The sequence below is a fragment of the Pygocentrus nattereri genome, chromosome 11 (assembly GCF_015220715.1).
Source record: "Pygocentrus nattereri isolate fPygNat1 chromosome 11, fPygNat1.pri, whole genome shotgun sequence".
Taxonomy (NCBI): Eukaryota; Metazoa; Chordata; class Actinopteri; order Characiformes; family Serrasalmidae; genus Pygocentrus; species Pygocentrus nattereri.
Window position 1 is genome coordinate 10,456,310 of NC_051221.1, and position 20,808 is coordinate 10,477,117.

Sequence of the window (20,808 nt, forward strand, 5' to 3'; positions counted from 1 at the left end):
AGTCATATGATCCTCTAAACACTGAATATATTTCACAGGGTCTTCCAGGAAAGGATGGTCTGGATGGTCTCCCTGGAAACGATGGAGAGAAGGTTGGTGCTGTGAAGTTCAGCATCATAAATGTCGACTTATGACAGCGTGTCGTCATTCATTAGCTTTTTCAGAGACCAACTCTGAGCCATGTGAAGCAGTGTTGCACGGCAGAACATTGAACAGATGTCAAGATTCTTATATGACAGATATTCAGTTATAGATATATAGTTAATATATAGTTTTTTACTTATTCATTTGGTTGTGTGTTCTTACCCTCGCTCTGTTGTTTTTAATGTGATTTTTTATAGGGCCAAAGAGGAGAACCTGGGCTAGATGGCTTCCCTGGAAAACATGGTCCAAAGGTCCATCTCAATACTCTCTCTCTCTCTGTCTCTCTCTACAAGTATTCATCAGGCATAGTCAGCAGTTACGATCAATAAAGCAGAAAAATCTGATATTTACATTTCGCCATTTTTCTCCACATGACCCTAAATCAGCCAAGGCATGTTTGGTGCTCTATGGTGTTATGCTTTGAGACTCATACAGCTAAAAATAAAGGTAAAAGAAACTTGTACAGCACATATGAGCACGAAAAAGGTCAAAAGTGGGGACAAAATTCAGGCTGCTGCCATTTTAGCTATGCCAAATGTGCCAGTATGCCATATTTTGTCCATGTTTATAGATAACAGTATGTCATACAGTGTCATCATAAGTCTGCTTGAGATGACTTAACTGAATGTGCAATATGGAGATTTAGGCAAGCAGTTTGCACAATGCTAACTGTACATAAGGTTGTATTGCTAGAATAGCAGTTTTGTAATGATGCTGTGAACATTTATGAACGTTAATGATTTTGTAATTTGGTGCCAAGGGTGATGAGGGACCTCCAGGACCCAGGGGACCACCAGGAGAGAGAGTGAGTGCTGTTGTAATGATAATCAAATAATAACTCAAAGCATGTTAAATAACAAAATTGATGACAAAATTGCTCCCTTTCTCTCTCTCTGTCTCTCTCTCTCTCTCTCTCTCTCTCTCTCTCTCCCTCTGTCTCTCTCTCCCTCTCTCTCTCTCTCTCCCTCTCTCTCTCTCTCTCTCTCTCTCTCCCTCTCTCTCTCTCTCTCCCTCTCTCTCTCTCTCTCTCTCTCTCTCTCTCCCTCTGTCTCTCTCTCTCTCTCCCTCTCTCTCTCTCTCTCTCTCTCTCTCTCTCTCTCTCTCTCTCTCTCTCTCTCTCTCTCTCTCTCAGGGTGAAGTTGGATTACCTGGTCAGCCAGGTGAAATGGGACTGAGAGGAGGACAGGGAGTGCCAGTAGGTTGCCACTCAGTTACACACCTCTAAGAACCTTCCACATACATGCAAACTTTGTTTATACATTGACTTTTTAATGAAGTCTAAATCAAGTGCTAAACACGGTGAAAAATAAAAACAACAGGAAGGACAAAACAACTAAAAGACCAAACCAACCAAAAGGATAGCATTGACAAATGACAGAAACATCTGGCTAAACACAAAATACAAGACTATAAACCTGTGTGAAGGTAGAATACTATCAACACTACCATGACCACTAACAAGAACACTACCATGACCACTAACAAGAACACTACCATGACCACTAACAAGAACACTACCATGACCACTAACAAGAACACTACCATGACCACTACCATCAACAGCACCAACAACAATACTGTCAACACTACCATGACCACTAACAAGAACACTACCATGACCACTACCATCAACACTACCATGACCACTAACAAGAACACTACCATGACCACTACCATCAACACTACCATGACTACTAACAAGAACACTACCATGACCACTACCATCAACACTACCATGACCACTAACAAGAACACTACCATGACCACTACCATCAACACTACCATGACTACTAACAAGAACACTACCATGACCACTACCATCAACACTACCATGACCACTAACAAGAACACTACCATGACCACTACCATCAACACTACCATGACTAATAACAAGAACACTACCATGACCACTACCATCAACAATACCATGACCACTACCATCAACACTACCATGACCACTAACAAGAACACTACCATGACCACTACCATCAACACTACCATGACTAATAACAAGAACACTACCATGACCACTACCATCAACAATACCATGACCACTACCATCAACACTACCATGACCACTAACAAGAACACTACCATGACCACTACCATCAACACTACCATGACTAATAACAAGAACACTACCATGACCACTAACAAGAACACTACCATGACCACTACCATCAATAACACCATGACTACTAACAAGAATGCTACCATGACCACTACCATCAACACTACCATGACCACTAACAAGAACACTACCATGACCACTACCATCAACACTACCATGACCACTAACAAGAACACTACCATGACCACTACCATCAACACTACCATGACTACTAACAAGAACACTACCATGACCACTACCATCAACACTACCATGACTACTAACAAGAACACTACCATGACCACTAACAAGAACACTACCATGACCACTACCATCAACACTACCATGACCACTAACAAGAACACTACCATGACCACTAACAAGAACACTACCATGACCACTACCATCAACAGCACCAACAACAATACTGTCAACACTACCATGACCACTAACAAGAACACTACCATGACCACTACCATCAACACTACAATGACCACTAACAAGAACACTACCATCACCACTACCATCAACACTACCATGACTACTAACAAGAACACTACCATGACCACTACCATCAACACTACCATGACCACTACCATCAACACTACCATGACCACTAACAAGAACACTACCATGACCACTACCATCAACACTACCATGACTACTAACAAGAACACTACCATGACCACTACCATCAACACTACCATGACCACTAAGAAGAACACTACCATGACCACTACCATCAACACTACCATGACTAATAACAAGAACACTACCATGACCACTACCATCAACACTACCATGACCACTAACAAGAACACTACCATGACCACTACCATCAACACTACCATGACCACTAACAGGAACACTGCCATGACCACTACCATCAACACTACCATGACTAATAACAAGAACACTACCATGACCATTACCATCAACACTACCATGACTAATAACAAGAACACTACCATGACCACTACCATCAACACTACCATGACCACTAACATCAACACTACCATGACCACTACCATCAACACTACCATGACTACTAACAAGAACACTACCATGACCACTACCATCAACACTACCATGACTAATAACAAGAACACTACCATGACCACTACCATCAACACTACCATGACCACTAACAAGAACACTACCATGACCACTAACAAGAACACTACCATGACCACTACCATCAACACTACCATGACTAATAACAAGAACACTACCATGACCACTACCATCAACAATACCATGACCACTACCATCAACACTACCATGACCACTAACAAGAACACTACCATGACCACTACCATCAACACTACCATGACCACTAACAAGAACGCTACCATGACCACCACCACGTTACTATCACACTATACACTACCATAAACATTGTCACCACCATGAAGCCACCATGTTACTATCACTACAGCACCATAAACACTGTCACCACCAGGAGCGCCACCACGTTACTATCACTACAGCACCATAAACACTGTCACCACCATGAATGCCACCATGTTACTATCACTACAGCACCATAAACACTGTCACCACTATGAACGCCACCACGTTACTTTCAGTACAGCACCATAAACACTGTCACCACCAGGAGCGCCACCACGTTACTATCACTACAGCACCATAAACACTGTCACCACCATGAACGCCACCACGTTACTATCACTACAGCACCATAAACACTGTCACCACCATGAACGCCACCACGTTACTATCACTACAGCACCATAAACACTGTCACCACCATGAATGCCACCACAAAACTATCACTACAGCACCATAAACACTGTCACCACCATGAACGCCACCACGTTACTATCACTACAGCACCATAAACACTGTCAGCACCATGAATGCCACCACGTTACTATCACTACAGCACCATAAGCACTGTCACCACCAGGAGCGCCACCACGTTACTATCACTACAGCACCATAAACACTGTCACCACCATGAACGCCACCACGTTACTATCACTACAGCACCATAAACACTGTCACCACCAGGAGCGCCACCACGTTACTATCACTACAGCACCATAAACACTGTCACCACCATGAACGCCACCACGTTACTATCACTACAGCACCATAAACACTGTCACCACCATGAACGCCACCACGTTACTATCACTACAGCACCATAAACACTGTCACCACCAGGAGCGCCACCACGTTACTATCACTACAGCACCATAAACACTGTCACCACCATGAATGCCACCATGTTACTATCACTACAGCACCATAAACACTGTCACCACTATGAACGCCACCACGTTACTTTCAGTACAGCACCATAAACACTGTCACCACCAGGAGCGCCACCACGTTACTATCACTACAGCACCATAAACACTGTCACCACCATGAACGCCACCACGTTACTATCACTACAGCACCATAAACACTGTCACCACCATGAACGCCACCACGTTACTATCAGTACAGCACCATAAACACTGCCACCACCATGAATGCCACCACAAAACTATCACTACAGCACCATAAACACTGTCACCACCATGAACGCCACCACGTTACTATCACTACAGCACCATAAACACTGTCAGCACCATGAATGCCACCACGTTACTATCACTACAGCACCATAAGCACTGTCACCACCAGGAGCGCCACCACGTTACTATCACTACAGCACCATAAACACTGTCACCACCATGAACGCCACCACGTTACTATCACTACAGCACCATAAACACTGTCACCACCAGGAGCGCCACCACGTTACTATCACTACAGCACCATAAACACTGTCACCACCATGAACGCCACCACGTTACTATCACTACAGCACCATAAACACTGTCACCACCATGAACGCCACCACGTTACTATCAGTACAGCACCATAAACACTGCCACCACCATGAATGCCACCACAAAACTATCACTACAGCACCATAAACACTGTCACCACCATGAACGCCACCACGTTACTATCACTACAGCACCATAAACACTGTCAGCACCATGAATGCCACCACAATACTATCACTACAGCACCATAAGCACTGTCACCACCATGAACGCCACCACGTTACTATCACTACGCTACAATGAACATTAACATGAATGCCACCACCAACAATACCATCAACACCACTATGAACACCACTATGTTACTATACTACACCCGCCCTGTGTCACTACCATGAACACTACCACAACTTCACATCAGTGTCACTGCTGTGGTCTCAATGGACCACCACTCAAACATTCAACAGTCTTGTGGTCAGAAACTGACCAGTGATGAAAGAGGTAGAAAGGGGCTGGTAAACTGTGCTTCATTAGAGGAGCTACAGTCTATGCATGTAAACCAGTCTAGTGCACCTGTAGAAGGTAGCTGGAGCTCAAAGTGGCCACACCAATTCAGTGTTTTAGCTTACAAAAGTTAGTAACCTGGTTGCCTTAAAATATTGAGTTCATTGAATTTCTAATTGTAAGTTAAAGTAAAGTAAAAAAAAAACAATGCATGATGTCACCTGTTACATATTGACAGTGACTGGACTGTTTCTATGTTTATATGGTGGTTAGTAGCGCTGGTGTCACTATGTCTGGTGGCATGGTTCCCAGTCTGATGAAGGAGCTCTAGCCTGGCTCAGCTCTTCATTTTCTGGTCATTTCCATGTATGAGCACTAGGTGGGGTGTATGAGCTGAAAGGGGTTTCTAATAAAGTGAGTAGTGAGTGGACGGACAATGCAGGAGATGAGTGAGTGTGTGTGTCCCTACATTCTTTATACCTTAACCTTCTCTACCTCTTACTGTCCATTTTAGGGAGAAAGAGGGAAGGACGGTGCCGCCGGCCCTAAAGGAGATAAAGGAGACAAGGTGAGAGAGACTTTTAAAAGCCCTTTTATCTACTGCAGTCCGAAAGTAGTGCATTGAAAGATACCTGGAGTAGTGCATGTCAATCAGCCACAACATCAGCGCATACACACCATCAGGATCTCAACACTGGAAAACTTCTAGGTCAAATCACCACTGTTAACATGTCATGTCATATCATTTGACAATGAATCAAAAACACTAGTCAGACTCAAGTAGTCAGATCACATTCTTCATAGTCAGATATACAGTACTGTGCAAAAGGCTTACTCAGCCTTTTAAACTCTGTATTTTAGCAGTTTGTGAGTGTAAACAGTCAAACACAGTCACATATATGGTGGTTGGTTAGTGTAGACTGGGGTTCAGTCCCCACCTGGGTAAGCCCCCTACACTATACCAATAAGAGTCCTTGGGCAAGACTCCTAACACCGCCTTCGCCTACCTGTGTAAAAAATGATCTAATTGTAAGTCGCTCTGGATAAGAGCGTCAGCCAAATGCCGTAAATGTAAATGTAAATATACAACATATCGCTGCTGTTGGACTGAAACCTCGCATCTCAGAATTAGTAACTTTACAGGAGAAGGAAAAAACTCACTTTACTTTTAATGTAAGTCAATGGAACCAGACATTTTTCCAAGTCATTTTGGGCCGCTTCTTTTGACTTAGTCGTCATGAAATTTATACCCAATGTAAAGGCCAGCCGACATTTTCAAATTATGTCAAAATCTGAAAAATGACAAACCAGAAGATACGTTTTGTTCTAACAGCAGCAATACGCAGTCCTGGGCACCTAACCAAACTAATCAAAGCCGTTTATGTCAACAGTGTATTTCTGCTTGCAAAATAAAATAGAATTTTAGATTAAACCCAAATAATGTAGCAGGAATTCCTTGTTTCCAGGAAAGTAGAACTCCCGGCACTCCCAGCACTGCACTCCATCACCAGCACACCAGACTTAACTCAATGAACTACTAACTAGCTAGTACTGTGTAATGGATGGTGAAAGCAAATTTTACCAGGCCTCTATGAGGAGAGGCTTGGAAATGCTTAAGCAACCACAGTGACATGAATAAAATCATTACTTATTAAATGAAAATGATTTGTAATTGTTGTAATTTTAGTATTTTTCCAAGGGAATAACTGCTTCATGTCCAGATTAATAGCTTTTTGATTCTAATTTTCTCAGGTGCTCAAAATGTTTGCACAGTCCTGTACCGTCCTGTGTAAATATATCACATCAATTGATTTATTCATAACACAGTTCTAATAAGTCAATTTTATTCGGGTGAGAATGGTGTTTGTATTTGAATGCAGTAAAATCAATGATTCTCTTCCTTCAGTGTTTAAAAGCTGAAAAGTAAACACTGAGGGAAAATTGTGTATAAGAAGGCTATAAATAATACACGAGGAACATAAAGAACTCGCGCACAAGAAGCTGTGACATTTGTCCTCGTTCTCCACCATCTGTGCTCACTGATGACCCGTCCTCCTTAACGATGGGAGCCTAATTAGTGAGATCGGGTGACGGCTTAGTAGTTGCACGAGTTCATTAACTGGGCTCTAGCTCTGGCTTTCTCTTCTTCACTCATAGGGAGATACTTTTATAGAATCTCCATATATAAAGTTTGTATAGTTGACGTTTTCTCATTCAACTGCTCTGTGTTTGTCCAAAAAAAGCTCAAAATTAAAATGTTAATGTAAAGATTTACCTTATTCAAAAACAATGCAGCTGTTGTCTGTTAGTTTCATTAAAAAAAATATGACAAAGCAACAGGTTTATTCGTGTGCCCCCAACTGACATGTTTGAATCTTGATTCAGTGCGACGCAAAAAGTTAGCATTGCACTTGGTTATAGTCAGAGCCGGTTTACAAGGCTGACCGCTTCCTATTTCCCCCGTTATATCAAAAGCATGACTGTAAAACAGCACAGGGAGCCCACCAGCCTCTCAATGAAATGTAATAAATAGACATAATGTGTGATGTATTTCACAAGTTTCAGACAGTAGGATGCTAACATTACTGCTACTGAGTGCTGATCGGTTGGCGAGTGGAGCAGCTCATTGGCTGTTCATGCTCAATGACATCATGCACTAAAATTAGGTGCAAGTTTTTAAGTGTTTATAAACTGTGATTTTATTGAAATGCTCCATATTAATCCATCCATTTTGGACTCACCTGGGAGCGGCCTCTAGTGTTTGAGAACCCGGAAGACATTGCAGGGAAATTCTGCTCTTTATAAGTTCTCTGGTAAAATATTGACTTAACCTGCTGACACAAGATAAACCCTGTGCTCTCTCTCTCTCTCTCTCTCTCTCTCTCTCTCTCTCTCTCTCTCTCTCTCTCTTTCAGGGTGAAGTAGGACCTAGAGGACTTCCAGGAGAGCCAGGAAATGTGAGTGCAGTGCTTTCAAATAAATTCAAACAAAAGTAACTCAGTTATTAATCTCACCATCCAGACTTTTGCCAGAAAGTCTCTCACAGTCAAAGAATGAACTAACAGGGTTGGGTGACTTACAAACTATAAGTATGTTGACTGTAAATAAATGAATGGTGTTGTCTTTCAGTAACTGGTTCATATCAAATAGACAAAAGTTAACGAAAGTACATTTCAGTGAATGAAATTTGTCTGTCAACCCAAAAAGAATTGAATTCTAATGAAATTCAAATAAACGCTACTGAAATGTTTCAATTTTACTCCATCGACAATTGAACTTATGTTTTTCTTGCAAAGTCTGTGTGCACTGACTCTACTCTGTGTAATTGAATGGAGATGTGTGGCATGAATGAATTAAAAGTCAGAAGCATCGGGTCAGGAGGTTTTCACACCACATCGCACATTTTTACATATTTAAGTTACACGCACAGGCTCAAAACGAAGGTCCAGCTTGATCCACGTGTACCGATGAAGATATGATGACAATAGTAGATCGTTCACTCACATCCTCAGAAGACACGTCCTTCACCCAGTTTCAAGTTCTCTCTGAATTCTCGTAATCATCAGATTCATCCGCTTGATTTAGGTGTCCAAAATACAACCCACATTACAAAATGTTCGTCACTGCAATTACACATTTCCACCAGAGCCGTTCCCAAAAGGATCCTACCTAGGTAGCGCACTACTAATGAGGGATTACGTCACAGCCATTGTTTAACTAAACAATGAACTAAAATTCCTCTGTGTGTTGCTTAGTAAAGAGCGACTCACGATACACTTTCATGTACCTTTGGCTGATATAGTGATCTATGATGTTCTCTTGAAATGATGTGTGCATTATGGGATTCTGATTGTCCTCAACATTGCTCTGATTCTCAGTTCTACAATTCAGAGACTAAAAAAAAAAAAAATGTAGGAAACAGTGTCCTAAAATGCGCAGAGGGATCTTCACAATATTTCCAAAAGTATTCACTCAACCATTAGTGAAAGTATGGGTCGCTCTCAGGAGCTCAGTGAATTCCAGATTGGTACCGTGATCGGGCGCCACCTGTGCAACAAGTCCAGTCGTGAAATTTCCTCACTACTAAATATTCCACAGTCAACTATCAGTGGGATTATAACAAGGTGGAGGTGATTGGGAACGACAGAAACTCAGCCACAAAGTGGTCGGTCACGTAAAATGACAGAGCGGTCAGTAGATGCTGAGGGGCATAGTGCGCAGAGGTTACCGACTTTCTGCAGAGTCAATCGCTACAGACCTCCAAACTTCATATGGCCTTCAGATCAGCTCAAGAACAGCGTAGAGAGCTTCATGGAATGGGTTTCCATGGCTGAGCAGCTGCATCCAAGCCTTACTTCACCAAACGCAATGCAAAGCATGGAATGGACTCTAGAGCCATGGACACGTGTTCTCTGGAGTGATGAATCACGCTTCTCCATCTGGCAATCTGATGGACGAATCTGGGTTTGGTGGTTGCCAGGAGAACAATACTTGTCTGACTGCATTGTGCCAAGTGTAAAGTTTGGTGGAGGGGGGATCATGGTGTGGGGTTGTTTTTCAGGAGTTGGGCTCGACCCCCGAGTTCCAGTGAAAGGAGCTCTTCGTGCTTCAGCACCAAGAGATTTTGGACAATTTCATGCTCCCAACTTTGTGGGAACAGTTTGGGGACGGCCCCTTCCTGTTCCAAAATGACTGCGCACCAGTGCACAAAGCAAGACCCATAAAGACGTGGATGAGCCAGTTTGGTGTGGAAGAACTTGACTGGCCTGACGTCAACCCGATAGAACACCTTTGGCATACATTAGAGTGGACACTGTCGTCCAACATCAGTGTCTGACCTCACAAATGTGTTTCATCAAGAATGGTCAAAATGGTCCCATAAACACACTCCTAACCCTTGTGGAAAGCTTTCCCAGAAGAGTCGAAGCTGTTATAGCTGGAAAGGGTGGGCCGACATCATATTAAACCCTATTGATTAAGAATGGGATGAACTCAAGTTCATATGTGTGTGAAGGCAGACGAGCGAATACTTTTGGCAATATAGTGTATTTCTGTCAGAGCTGAACCTCTGTGTGTGCGGAGCATCTGAAACTGTCGAGTTTGACCACCCCTGGTCAATGTTTTGTAGGTTTTCTAAATGAGACTGAGGTTACAGGTCCTCTACAGGGAACATGCGGCCAACATGATCATACCCCACAGCTGGTTATTGAAAGCGCGCTGAACATGTGCAGCTATTTTTAACTGCTCACTTTGTTAGACGGGCGCTGGCAGCCCCGTGCTTACCAAACGAAGACTGATGGGAGAAATAGGTCGGCTACTGGCTTTTACACAACAGGTAGATACTTGCAGAGGAAGATAACGCAACAATCTTAGTTACCAAAAATATAAAAAAAATAAAAATAAAATATATATATATACACACAGTACTGTGCGAAAGTTTTTGGCATCTAAGCAAATTTTTAAACAGTTTCCCTCAGCAGTGAGTTTATCACAATATACAATAGAATAAAGTCGTATTCATAATTCAAACAAACATAAAAACAATAAAAAGTAACAAGAATTTCTTGGGTCCATATTTTTCCTTGACACCTTCACAGCCGCCACAGAGACTCGTTAATATCATCAGTTACATCATGAGCACAATTTACTGAGCACTGATTGGTCAAACCAGGAGCTGCTTTTTAACTACATATAATACTGGACTTCCTCGAGGAGCGGCTTGGAAATGGTTAAACAAACAAAGTAACATCCAGAAAATCACTATATATATATATATTCATTATTAAATAATATTCTATAAATTTGGTTTATTGAAATATTAACACTTTTCTCAGCAAATAAACACAAACTACACAAATAAATAGATTTTGAAAATGTCTCTTGGGTGCCTTTCGCACAATACTATATATGTATATATATATAAGTTTTTCTACTGAATTATAGATCGTGCCACACGCTGCTCCACAGCGACATCTGGTGGGGCCTGGACGTCACTGAATATAACACTGACGATGTATCATAATTTTTGCACAGGTTTAACGCGACAGAACGAGCCAGACACTCATAGTTCAAAGTAAGAACTGAGGCTTTGCTCTGACTAATAGTCGGTAAACAGGTAGACAGGCAGTGGCCAAAAAAGATGAGACACAGAAAAAGATAAACATAAGCAAAATAAGATCAGGCAAACAAGCTTTGAAAGGGATGAGGCAAAAAGGCAAAGTCAGGAAGTCAAAAATACGGTAAGACACTCAACGAATATACAAGAGCACTCAGTAGCTCTACCAGGAGAAGCACTACCTCACAAAACAGCTAGTCTAAAGCCTGGACTTGTGGAATAGACTAGATCGAGTCCCATGATAAACAGAACAGGTGAGACAGATTAGTACTCAAGTGATTAAGAAGCGTGATTGATGGAGAGTGGAGGTTCACATGGTCTCCCAAGGAACTATGGGAAATGGAGTCTTTGAGAACATCAGAGTCAGAAGGGTACTATAAGTAGTGAATGTGCATTAAAATGTGAAGTGTGTTCTCTGCGCTCTACTGGCAGGTGTTCAAACTTTTGCAAGCGTCTGTATATGTAGATGTATATGTATGTAGATTGGCTTTAAGATGATGTAGATCCACAGTTTTTCAGGGAATGATTCAGTGTAAAGCTCACTTGTCTGAATTCCTTCCAGGTGGCCAATGTGATTCCGGAGCCTGGAGAACCGGTACGTTTTCTGACCTGACACTCTTTACGTGGACTTTTAATCATGCAGCCACCCTAATGCATTCAACATTTTTACATGTGAGGCAGCAAAATCTGTCTGTTCTTTGATCAATCTGATGAGTAACGTAATGAGAGGCTGTTAAACCCATTTGCTGTGCTCTAATATTATGAAATGATTGTTTTTTTGTGTACTATGAGCAGAATGAATGTATGTTATAACTGCTTTGGTAGGGGAAGCCTGGAGAGAAAGGAGAAAAAGGAGACCAAGGAATGCCTGGAGTAGAGGTAAGGGGTCAAAAATGAAAATAAACAAATAAAAAAAAAGTTCTGCTTTTAACCCAGTGCAACACAAGGTGGCAGCAGAGTGCTGCTTTTCTCTGACTACAGAGGGTGTTTACACCATCTAAGGCCAAGTTTATCTTCTGCCGTAACCTTACAGCGGACTGGATTAGCAGAGAACAGATAAAGACACAGGCAGTGTGGTTTGAGAGTTCATTTCAGGTGTTATATCATTGCTGTCAGAACAAAAGCTCGTACCTCTGAGTTTACATCAGCCATGTTCACATGCAGCCTTGTAATCCATTAATAATCCGACTAATATCACAATAGAATACGTCCATGTAAACACCTCAATCAGAATATACAAGTCCGATTCAGGCCATTGGGAGTACTGTTTCTATCCGATTGATTGAAGTGTGTAATCCTGTAAACGACCTTATAAATAGAAGAATAACATCCGTATTAATGCCTGTATCCGATTACATTCCCTATCGGAAAGTTTAAGTCTGTTCTGTATGTGTGTCGCGTCACAGTCATAGTTTATACTGTTCAACGTGGCGGAGCAGAAACTGGTCTGCAGAGGGGATGAAGTTTATGCTCTGATCTTTAAAAGACAGCGGTGGGACGGACGTCCAGCTTATGTGTCTCTGCACACGACGTCTTCCTCTCAACTTTCTTTACTAAGGACATGTGAAGGACGTTTTCCTGAGCCTGACATCATTTTAAAGCAATTTAAAAAAAACAAGCACTGCTCACTGCTGCTCATCTCACTCTGACTGGACTCACATGATGCTGGTTGTCATGGTAACATCTGCACTAAGTGGTTCTCTGCACATGCGCATCATTTTGGATCTGATTACTTGTAGTGAGCATGTAAACAGAGATATTTCATCAGACTGTTGAGTAGAGTGAGAATAAACACCTTTATATCTATAATCAGAATGTATTCAATCGGGTTATATCTTTGCATGTAAAAACAGCCAGTGTGAAAAGGCCTTTAGTACATTTTCCCTGATGAAAATACAACGAAGAGCCAAAACATTATGACCTATTATACCTATGAATAGGTAATAATAATAAAAGCAATTGCTCTCATAGTCGATGTATTGGATGCGGGAGTAACTTAGACCTGAGCCAGATCGTGATGACCAGACGACTGGATCAGTATATTTGCAACAGCAGGGCTCCTGGTCAGTAGTGGCTCAGTGATCCATGAGGGCAATGAAGGCCATCCCATTTTTTTGGCCGAACTGACAGTAGAGCTAATGCTAACCCCTCTTCACCATCATTACTGGACCTTGGAGCAATTGATTAAAGCCATCTGGTCTGATGAGTCCAGTTTTCTTTGATATCATGTGGTCGGCCGGGTACGTGTGCACCGTTTACCTAGGGAGGTGGAGACAAGCTGGCAGAGGGAATGTGATGCTCTGGCCAATGATCTGCTGGGTGACCCTGGGTCCAGACATTCATGTGGACATCGGTTTGACACGTTACACCTATCTAAACATCAGAACAAGTACACCCCTTCAGGGTGATGGCAGTGTCCTCATTTTGCAGGATAATGCATCCTATCGCACTGTTCAGGAATGGTTTCAGGAACATGATGACGAGTTCAAGGTGACATCTTGGTCTGCAAATTCTCCGCATCTCAATCTGATCGAGCTTCTGTTAGATGTGCTAGAACAAGAAGTCCAATCCTTCTTAAAGGACCTGCTGATGTCTTGGTGCCAGATACCAGAGTTCTAGTAGAGGCTTTGCGTCAGTGGGTAAGAGCTGTTTTGGCCTCACACAGACCAACAGCGCATTAGGCAGGTCATAATGTTTTGGTTTATTGGCATGTAATTACTATGTAATTACCAAGCAGTGCTTGTAATATTACTATAGTCATTTATAATGGTAACAGTTTTCAGCACAGACCTGAGAGGGCAATGAAAGAGTTATCCTTTATTTCATTTATTGTTGCACGTTTAAATGACCATAATATTCAATAATATCATTTATCGTCCCAAGGCTACACTATCTCTCTCTCTCTCTCTCTCTCTCTCTCTCTCTCTCTCTCACTCTCTCTCTCTCTCTCTCTCTCTCTCACTCTCTCTCACTCTCTCTCTCTCTCTCTCTCTCTCTCTTACACATACACAAAGGCTTTATTACTATGATGAATCAGCTCTCAGCCAAATTTTACTGCTGATCTTTCCAGGGTCAGAGGGGACTTCCCGGAGAACAAGGCTTCAGAGGACTACCTGGACCTCCGGTAATGAGCAATACTTTCATCTCCTGTCATCTCCAGGCCACTGGAGTGTTTCAGATTATCGTTTAATCTTCCACAGGATGCAAATTACACAGAGAATCTAATGTGCATCAGTTTGTGCTGCAGATGTATGCAGTGTGCTGGTGGAGCTCTTACTGTCTGCTCACTGTTTTAGATTAATTACACAGTGGTGACAGAAACAGACAGATGTCATTCACCCTGCAGGTCAAAAAGCGCCTCGTAGAAAACGTTTTTAATCCAAATGATTGTGTGTCGAGTTTATTTAGAGGTTTAGCCAGAGGATGCCCCTTGTTGTGATGGCAGCACTCAAACCTCTTTGGGTCAAAAGAGTCTAAACATGTGCTTTTAAATCGCGTTGTGTTATTACTGAAGTTGGGGGAGGAGCATGGCTGCAGCCCCTCCTTCTTCCAGTCTAATAGCCTATCAATTCACAGCCTCACCTTCATTCCCCAACGAAAGGTTCGCAATCCCCACCACTGCCCCATGTCCCCCCTGTTCCTCAGTCCTACATCAGTCCTACTACAGAGGGGGTCCGGCCTTCTAGCTACAGGCAGAAGCCACCCAGAACTCCAGCCCAAGTTTTCAGTTCTGCCACTCCCTCAGTCAGTCTTACCTTATACTACCACCACCATGCTAACGGCATGGTCTGAACTTGCAAACAATAGTTTGGAAAAGAAAACTGTACCACTATTTAGACAGAACCCACTCTTCATACTGAGGAAGACTCGAAGCCTTTAAAGCTACATGTACCTCTAAAGGATTAACACAGCAGCTTTATGCTAACAGAAGCTTTTGCAGGTGTTTTTTTCTTGCTTAGCTGAAAAGTCCCTGCTGCTGTTTTGAACAGGGAGTGAAGGGAGACAATGGCGATAAAGGAGATGCTGGCAGGAACGGAGACCCTGTGAGTTTCACAGCTGCTTTTCTTCTGTCTGATGTCTCCTTCATCTTCTGCACCACGTCACTTTCATCTCTCGCTCTCCTTCTCTTCCTCAGGGTCCTCCAGGGCTGCCCGGCCCCCAGGGGCCTCGGGGTTTGCCAGGCAATGTGGTACGTTTCTGTCCGTATGAATTATCCACAAGAATTATAATGCTCTCTGCCGGTTAAGGAGGGGTCTGTCTGAAAATGCTAGCTTGGCGAAAAATGGCTCTGTGTGTTTTTCACTGTGGTTGAGTTTTTACTACATCATTATTAATGTATTGTTAAATGACTATGCAGCAATATGTTCATATGCAATTAATTATCCTGATTATAATGCAGTAATTATAATTAAATAGAATTATGACTGCCTACGTATATTAATTCTGTAATAAACTTATTTTTACATATTATTAAAAAGATGGTTCTTCAAAGGTTCCTTAGTAAATTAAAATAGTTCTGTATAGAACCATCTTCATATTAATTCTATAATAATTCCATTTTTATACACTCTTAGAAAATATGGTTCTTTAAGGGTTCTTAGTAAAGAAAATAGTTCTATATAGAACCATCTTCATATTAATTCTATAATAACGATATAGAACTGTCTTTTATAAGAATTCTATATTCATGCCATTTTTATCTTATTAAAAATATGATTCTTTAAGGGTTCTTAAGTGAGTAGTTCTATATAGAGCCATCTTTTATAATAATTCCATAATCTACTTTCATACACTCTTTAAAAAGATGGTTCTCTTGAAGGTTCTTTAGTAAAGAAAATAGTTTTATATGCCGTAGAACCATAACACCCTAAGAACCCATTGCATGATAAAAATGGTTCTTTGCATCATAAAAGGGTTCTTCAGATTAAAGGACAGTGTGCTGTAGATGTTTCTATATAGAACCTTTTTGAAACCTTAGTCAAGCTAAAAAAGGGTTCTTTTTGTTGTTTACAAGCATGTCATCACATCTATAGAAGAGCCATTGTGGGTGCTATATAGAACCCTTGTCAAAAAGTTCTAGATAAAACCATCTACATCACAATCTCCATCAATCTGAAGAACTTCTATGATACGAAGACCCCTTTACTCATGCGAAGGGTACTTTGAGTGTTAATGGTTCTAGATAGTACTTTTTTTTACTAAAGAACCCTGGAAGAAGCATCTTTTTTACAGTGTGACACGTAAACATGTTTACACGAGATGTTTGGTTGATACTTGTTTGTATGCTGATCAGTCATTCATCTGCCTGTGCTTTCGTTTCTCAGGGAATCCCAGGCAGCATCGGCCCACCTGGCATAGCAGGCCTGAAAGGAGAGAAGGTGAGAGAGACACACTGCCTGACTCTCTCCCTCTTTTATTCTTTTAGCATGTTTTTTTTGTAATTTTTAAGATTGAAATTGTTAAAATGTTGTAGGATGAGAAATTAACCCCTTAAAATCCTAAACTTACTACATACTGAAGCTTATTACTCAGTAACTACAGGGACTTCAGTGCTAGTTGATCTACTCTTAGGTTATACAGGGAGATTCACTCGAAAGAGGCCCCGAATATTCAGTAATAACTCTCCCTAGGACAAATCAATCTGAACCAAACAATGTGCAATGAGCTCCTCAGTATATGGAGCTTCATGTGAGGTAGGCGCTGGACAGCCGTTGCAACGTTTAACCTCAGTTTGCAACTTCCGAGTGCAGACCCCCCCCACACCCCTTCATGTGTCTGGTAGAAAACAGATATCACATCCACCATCGGGAGGTTAGTTAATAAATATTATTATATTTATTAATAAATATCACTTAACTTCATCATAACAGAGTTACAGCAGAACATTCTGGGCCTCTTGCAAGGGAATCTCACTGTAGAAGTGTACAATAAAACTTTGGGCTGGCCAGTTAGCCCTGACCATATAAGGGGTCAACTAAAAGGCCATTGAAATATTGTGATATGATTCTTTCACCTCAAAATGACAGATAGGAGGCGGCAAAACCTTAATATCTTACTTTGCTCTGCAGGGAGATGCTGGAAAGCATGGTCCTTCGGGTCCCCCCGGTCCAGTCGGAGAGCCTGGTCTGAGGGGTGAAGTAGGTTTACCTGGAAAAGGCAAAGATGGAGCAAAGGTATGAAATGACGAGGCCTATATATCACTACATATATCAATGCATTAATGATGATAATTGCTGTAATGGATTAGTCTATTATTATTATTTGGTTAATTAACTAATCTAACTCTTTGGTCGCTTCCTCTTTGCTGACGAAAGAGTTTGAAATTCCATCTGTATGACGGATGTTTCGGGATGACTGTGTTTATTATACAGACAGTTAAATAATTGGGCTAAAAAATTGTCAGTGTAATCAAATTATTGCAGTCTTCCACTTACACCAGATGTGGTCCATCAGCCAAGACTAGTCTGGAAATTTTGCTTCCTCAGTTTAGCGCTGGAGCTACGAGGCTAACTTTGGCTAATACAGACTAGAAGTCAATAGTCACCCAAATCTTTTCTGTAACTGCACATCCCCAAAATTTCTTCTCAACCTCATGTTCTTTATTTAGGATGAAAAATTTATTTTATTATATTGTTAGTCAAAAAATTTACAGTTTAGCTAAACGCTGCAGGCACAAAAGTCACATGCATGCACATCACGTAGGCATGTAAAAGCTAGATTAGCTTTGTGATTTCTGTTGTTTCTATGGATAAACATTCATCTTTAGTGCGAAATTTAAGATTAACGGGAAAAAAAACCAACAGAGAAGACAAATGTAATCTATAGTGTCTGTGATTTGGCTGAGGTTTGAGCACTTCGAAAGAAGTTTTCACTGGATGTATTTACAGAAATGATTTGGGTGACTACTGACTTCTATTGTTTTTAATGATAATAGCTTTGCAGCTTCAGTTTTACATTAAATAAGCAAAACTCGGACACCTAACATGTTTGAGCTGATCAACTACATGCAGGGTGAGTGGAAAATTTTATGAGTTAGATTTTTCGCATTACTGTAATTTTTAAGGTCTTTTGTGAAGCTACGCCTGAGCTAATCTGACCTTCTTGACCACAATGTTCAGCTTTAAAGACTCTGAGATGATTTGCAGCAAATAAGTTGGTATAAGCAAGATGAGTTTTGGCTGATGAAGCCTTGTTGGTTTGTGTAGATGGAGCGTAGATTATGCCACGTGTTTGGGATTTATGGACAGCGTATGAGTTTGTTATTTAATTATCTCTGTTACTCAGATAGTTTTCATTTCTCAATTTGGAAACATTCAAGCACAGCTTGTGATGAAAAACCCCAGAGTTATTAATGTCACCCCATTTGTATAGTAATTCCTAAACGGTTGCTATAATATTCCAGCTTGATGGGTATTAGGTGGTTGCTAGGATGTTGCTATGGTAATCCAGGTGGTTGTTATGGTGTTGTTAGTCTCTTGCTGTGCTCTCCTGGGTATTTGCTAAGGTGTTACACGGAGCTACAAGGCTAATGTAGGTAACAAACAGTAGAAGTCAATAGACACCCAAATCATTTCTATAAATACAGCAAGTAAAAACTTCTCTCAACCCGACAGATGAGAAAATTTATCGACCTAATATTGGAATTGTAGCTAAAAAACTACAGCCAATGGCTTGATGTCCTATTTGTGCTCTTGTGTAAAATCACAAGTGATGCTGCAGTTTTCAAATATCCCAAATGAATACCAAGCCAAACTGAATTTGAGGAGCAAAACAAAATGAAAGCTTGTGAGATTCCTGTAATGCTGCGTTCCAGAGGAGCTTTATTTCATCCCTCACTCAACACATGGCTGAGATGAGAAGGAATGGCAATAAGGTTGACTCTGATGATTTTAGGTCTTAGTGTGGCTTGATGTTTGATATGAATGACTTTGTCTTGGGCTGCATGACTAAATCCATTTTAACACATCATTAAGGGCCGTTATGTGTGCAGTGTATACAGTGTACATCTCCAACATGTTCATGTATATATCTACACACCTATAATCTATTTTTTTGCATATCTATAATAGTAATTTATTCTATATACTGTAATGTTGCACTATGTCTATTTATTGCACACTTGCACAGTCTCTTTTTGCACTATTTGCTACTATTTGTACTTCTGGTAGATGCTAACTGCATTTCGTTGCCATGTACTTGTACTGAGTAATGACAATAAAGTTGAATCTATCTATCTATCTATCTATCTATCTATCTATCTATCTATCTATCTATCTATCTATCTATCTATCTATCTATCTATCTATCTATCTATCTATCTATCTATCTATCTATCTATCTATTATGACAGAACAGATCAGGCTAGAAAGGGAAAGTCTGTGAACGAGCCTAAGGTGGCTTGACTAAAGCAGCTGACCACGCTCCAGAATTTAAAGCACCTGCAGAACACTGCTGATTATTTATGATAACTTGATAGGGTTTATAGTAATTCCAGGTAATTGCTTTAAGTGATTGCTAAGATGTTGTTATGGTATCCCGGGTGGTTGTTAAGGTGTTGTTAGGCTATTGCAGTGCTGTCCCAGGAGGTTGCTATGGTGTTATTAAACTGTTGCTGTGCTGTCCCAGTTGGTTGCTAAGGTGTTACTAGTATGTTGCTGTGGTATCCCAGGTGGTTGCTAAGGTGTTGATAGTAAGTTACTATGGTATTCCAGGGGGTTGTTGTGGTGCTGTTAGGGTGTTGCTGTGCTGTCCCAAGTGGTTGCCAAAGTGTTGCTAGGATGTTACTATGGTGTCCCAGGTGGTTGTTAAGGTGTTGTTAGGCTGTTACTGTGCTGTCTCAAGTGGTTGTTAAGGTGCTATTAGGCCGTTGCTGTGCTATCCCAGGTGGTTGCTAAGGTTGTTGCTATAGTTTTGCTAAAAACTTACTATGGTATTTCAGCTTGTTGCTTCATGGTTGTTAGGTGGTTGCTAAGGTGTTGCTAAGATGTTTTTGTGTTATCCCAGGTGGCTGCTAGGGTGCTGTTCAGGTGTTGCTGTGCTGTCCCAGGTGGTTCAGATTCAGATTCAGATTCAGATTCCTTTATTGATCCCAGGGGGAAATTGCAGTTGTTACAGTTGCAGCCATTTAT

At 41.2% G+C, this 20,808-nt stretch overlaps 1 protein-coding gene across 1 annotated transcript in view; it reads left to right on the forward strand.

The window, feature by feature from the left end:
- The window catches only part of col22a1 (collagen, type XXII, alpha 1), a 125,697-nt gene that overhangs the window by 78,607 nt on the left and 26,282 nt on the right, over positions 1-20,808 (forward strand). Inside the window, exons 27-39 of the mRNA XM_017715938.2 lie at positions 39-92; positions 342-395; positions 905-949; positions 1,277-1,339; positions 6,080-6,133; positions 8,481-8,522; positions 12,243-12,275; positions 12,506-12,559; positions 14,751-14,804; positions 15,670-15,723; positions 15,816-15,869; positions 17,005-17,058; positions 17,749-17,853. Coding sequence (XP_017571427.1) covers positions 39-92; positions 342-395; positions 905-949; positions 1,277-1,339; positions 6,080-6,133; positions 8,481-8,522; positions 12,243-12,275; positions 12,506-12,559; positions 14,751-14,804; positions 15,670-15,723; positions 15,816-15,869; positions 17,005-17,058; positions 17,749-17,853 — 720 coding nt within the window. The remainder of the gene's footprint in view (positions 1-38; positions 93-341; positions 396-904; positions 950-1,276; positions 1,340-6,079; positions 6,134-8,480; positions 8,523-12,242; positions 12,276-12,505; positions 12,560-14,750; positions 14,805-15,669; positions 15,724-15,815; positions 15,870-17,004; positions 17,059-17,748; positions 17,854-20,808) is intronic.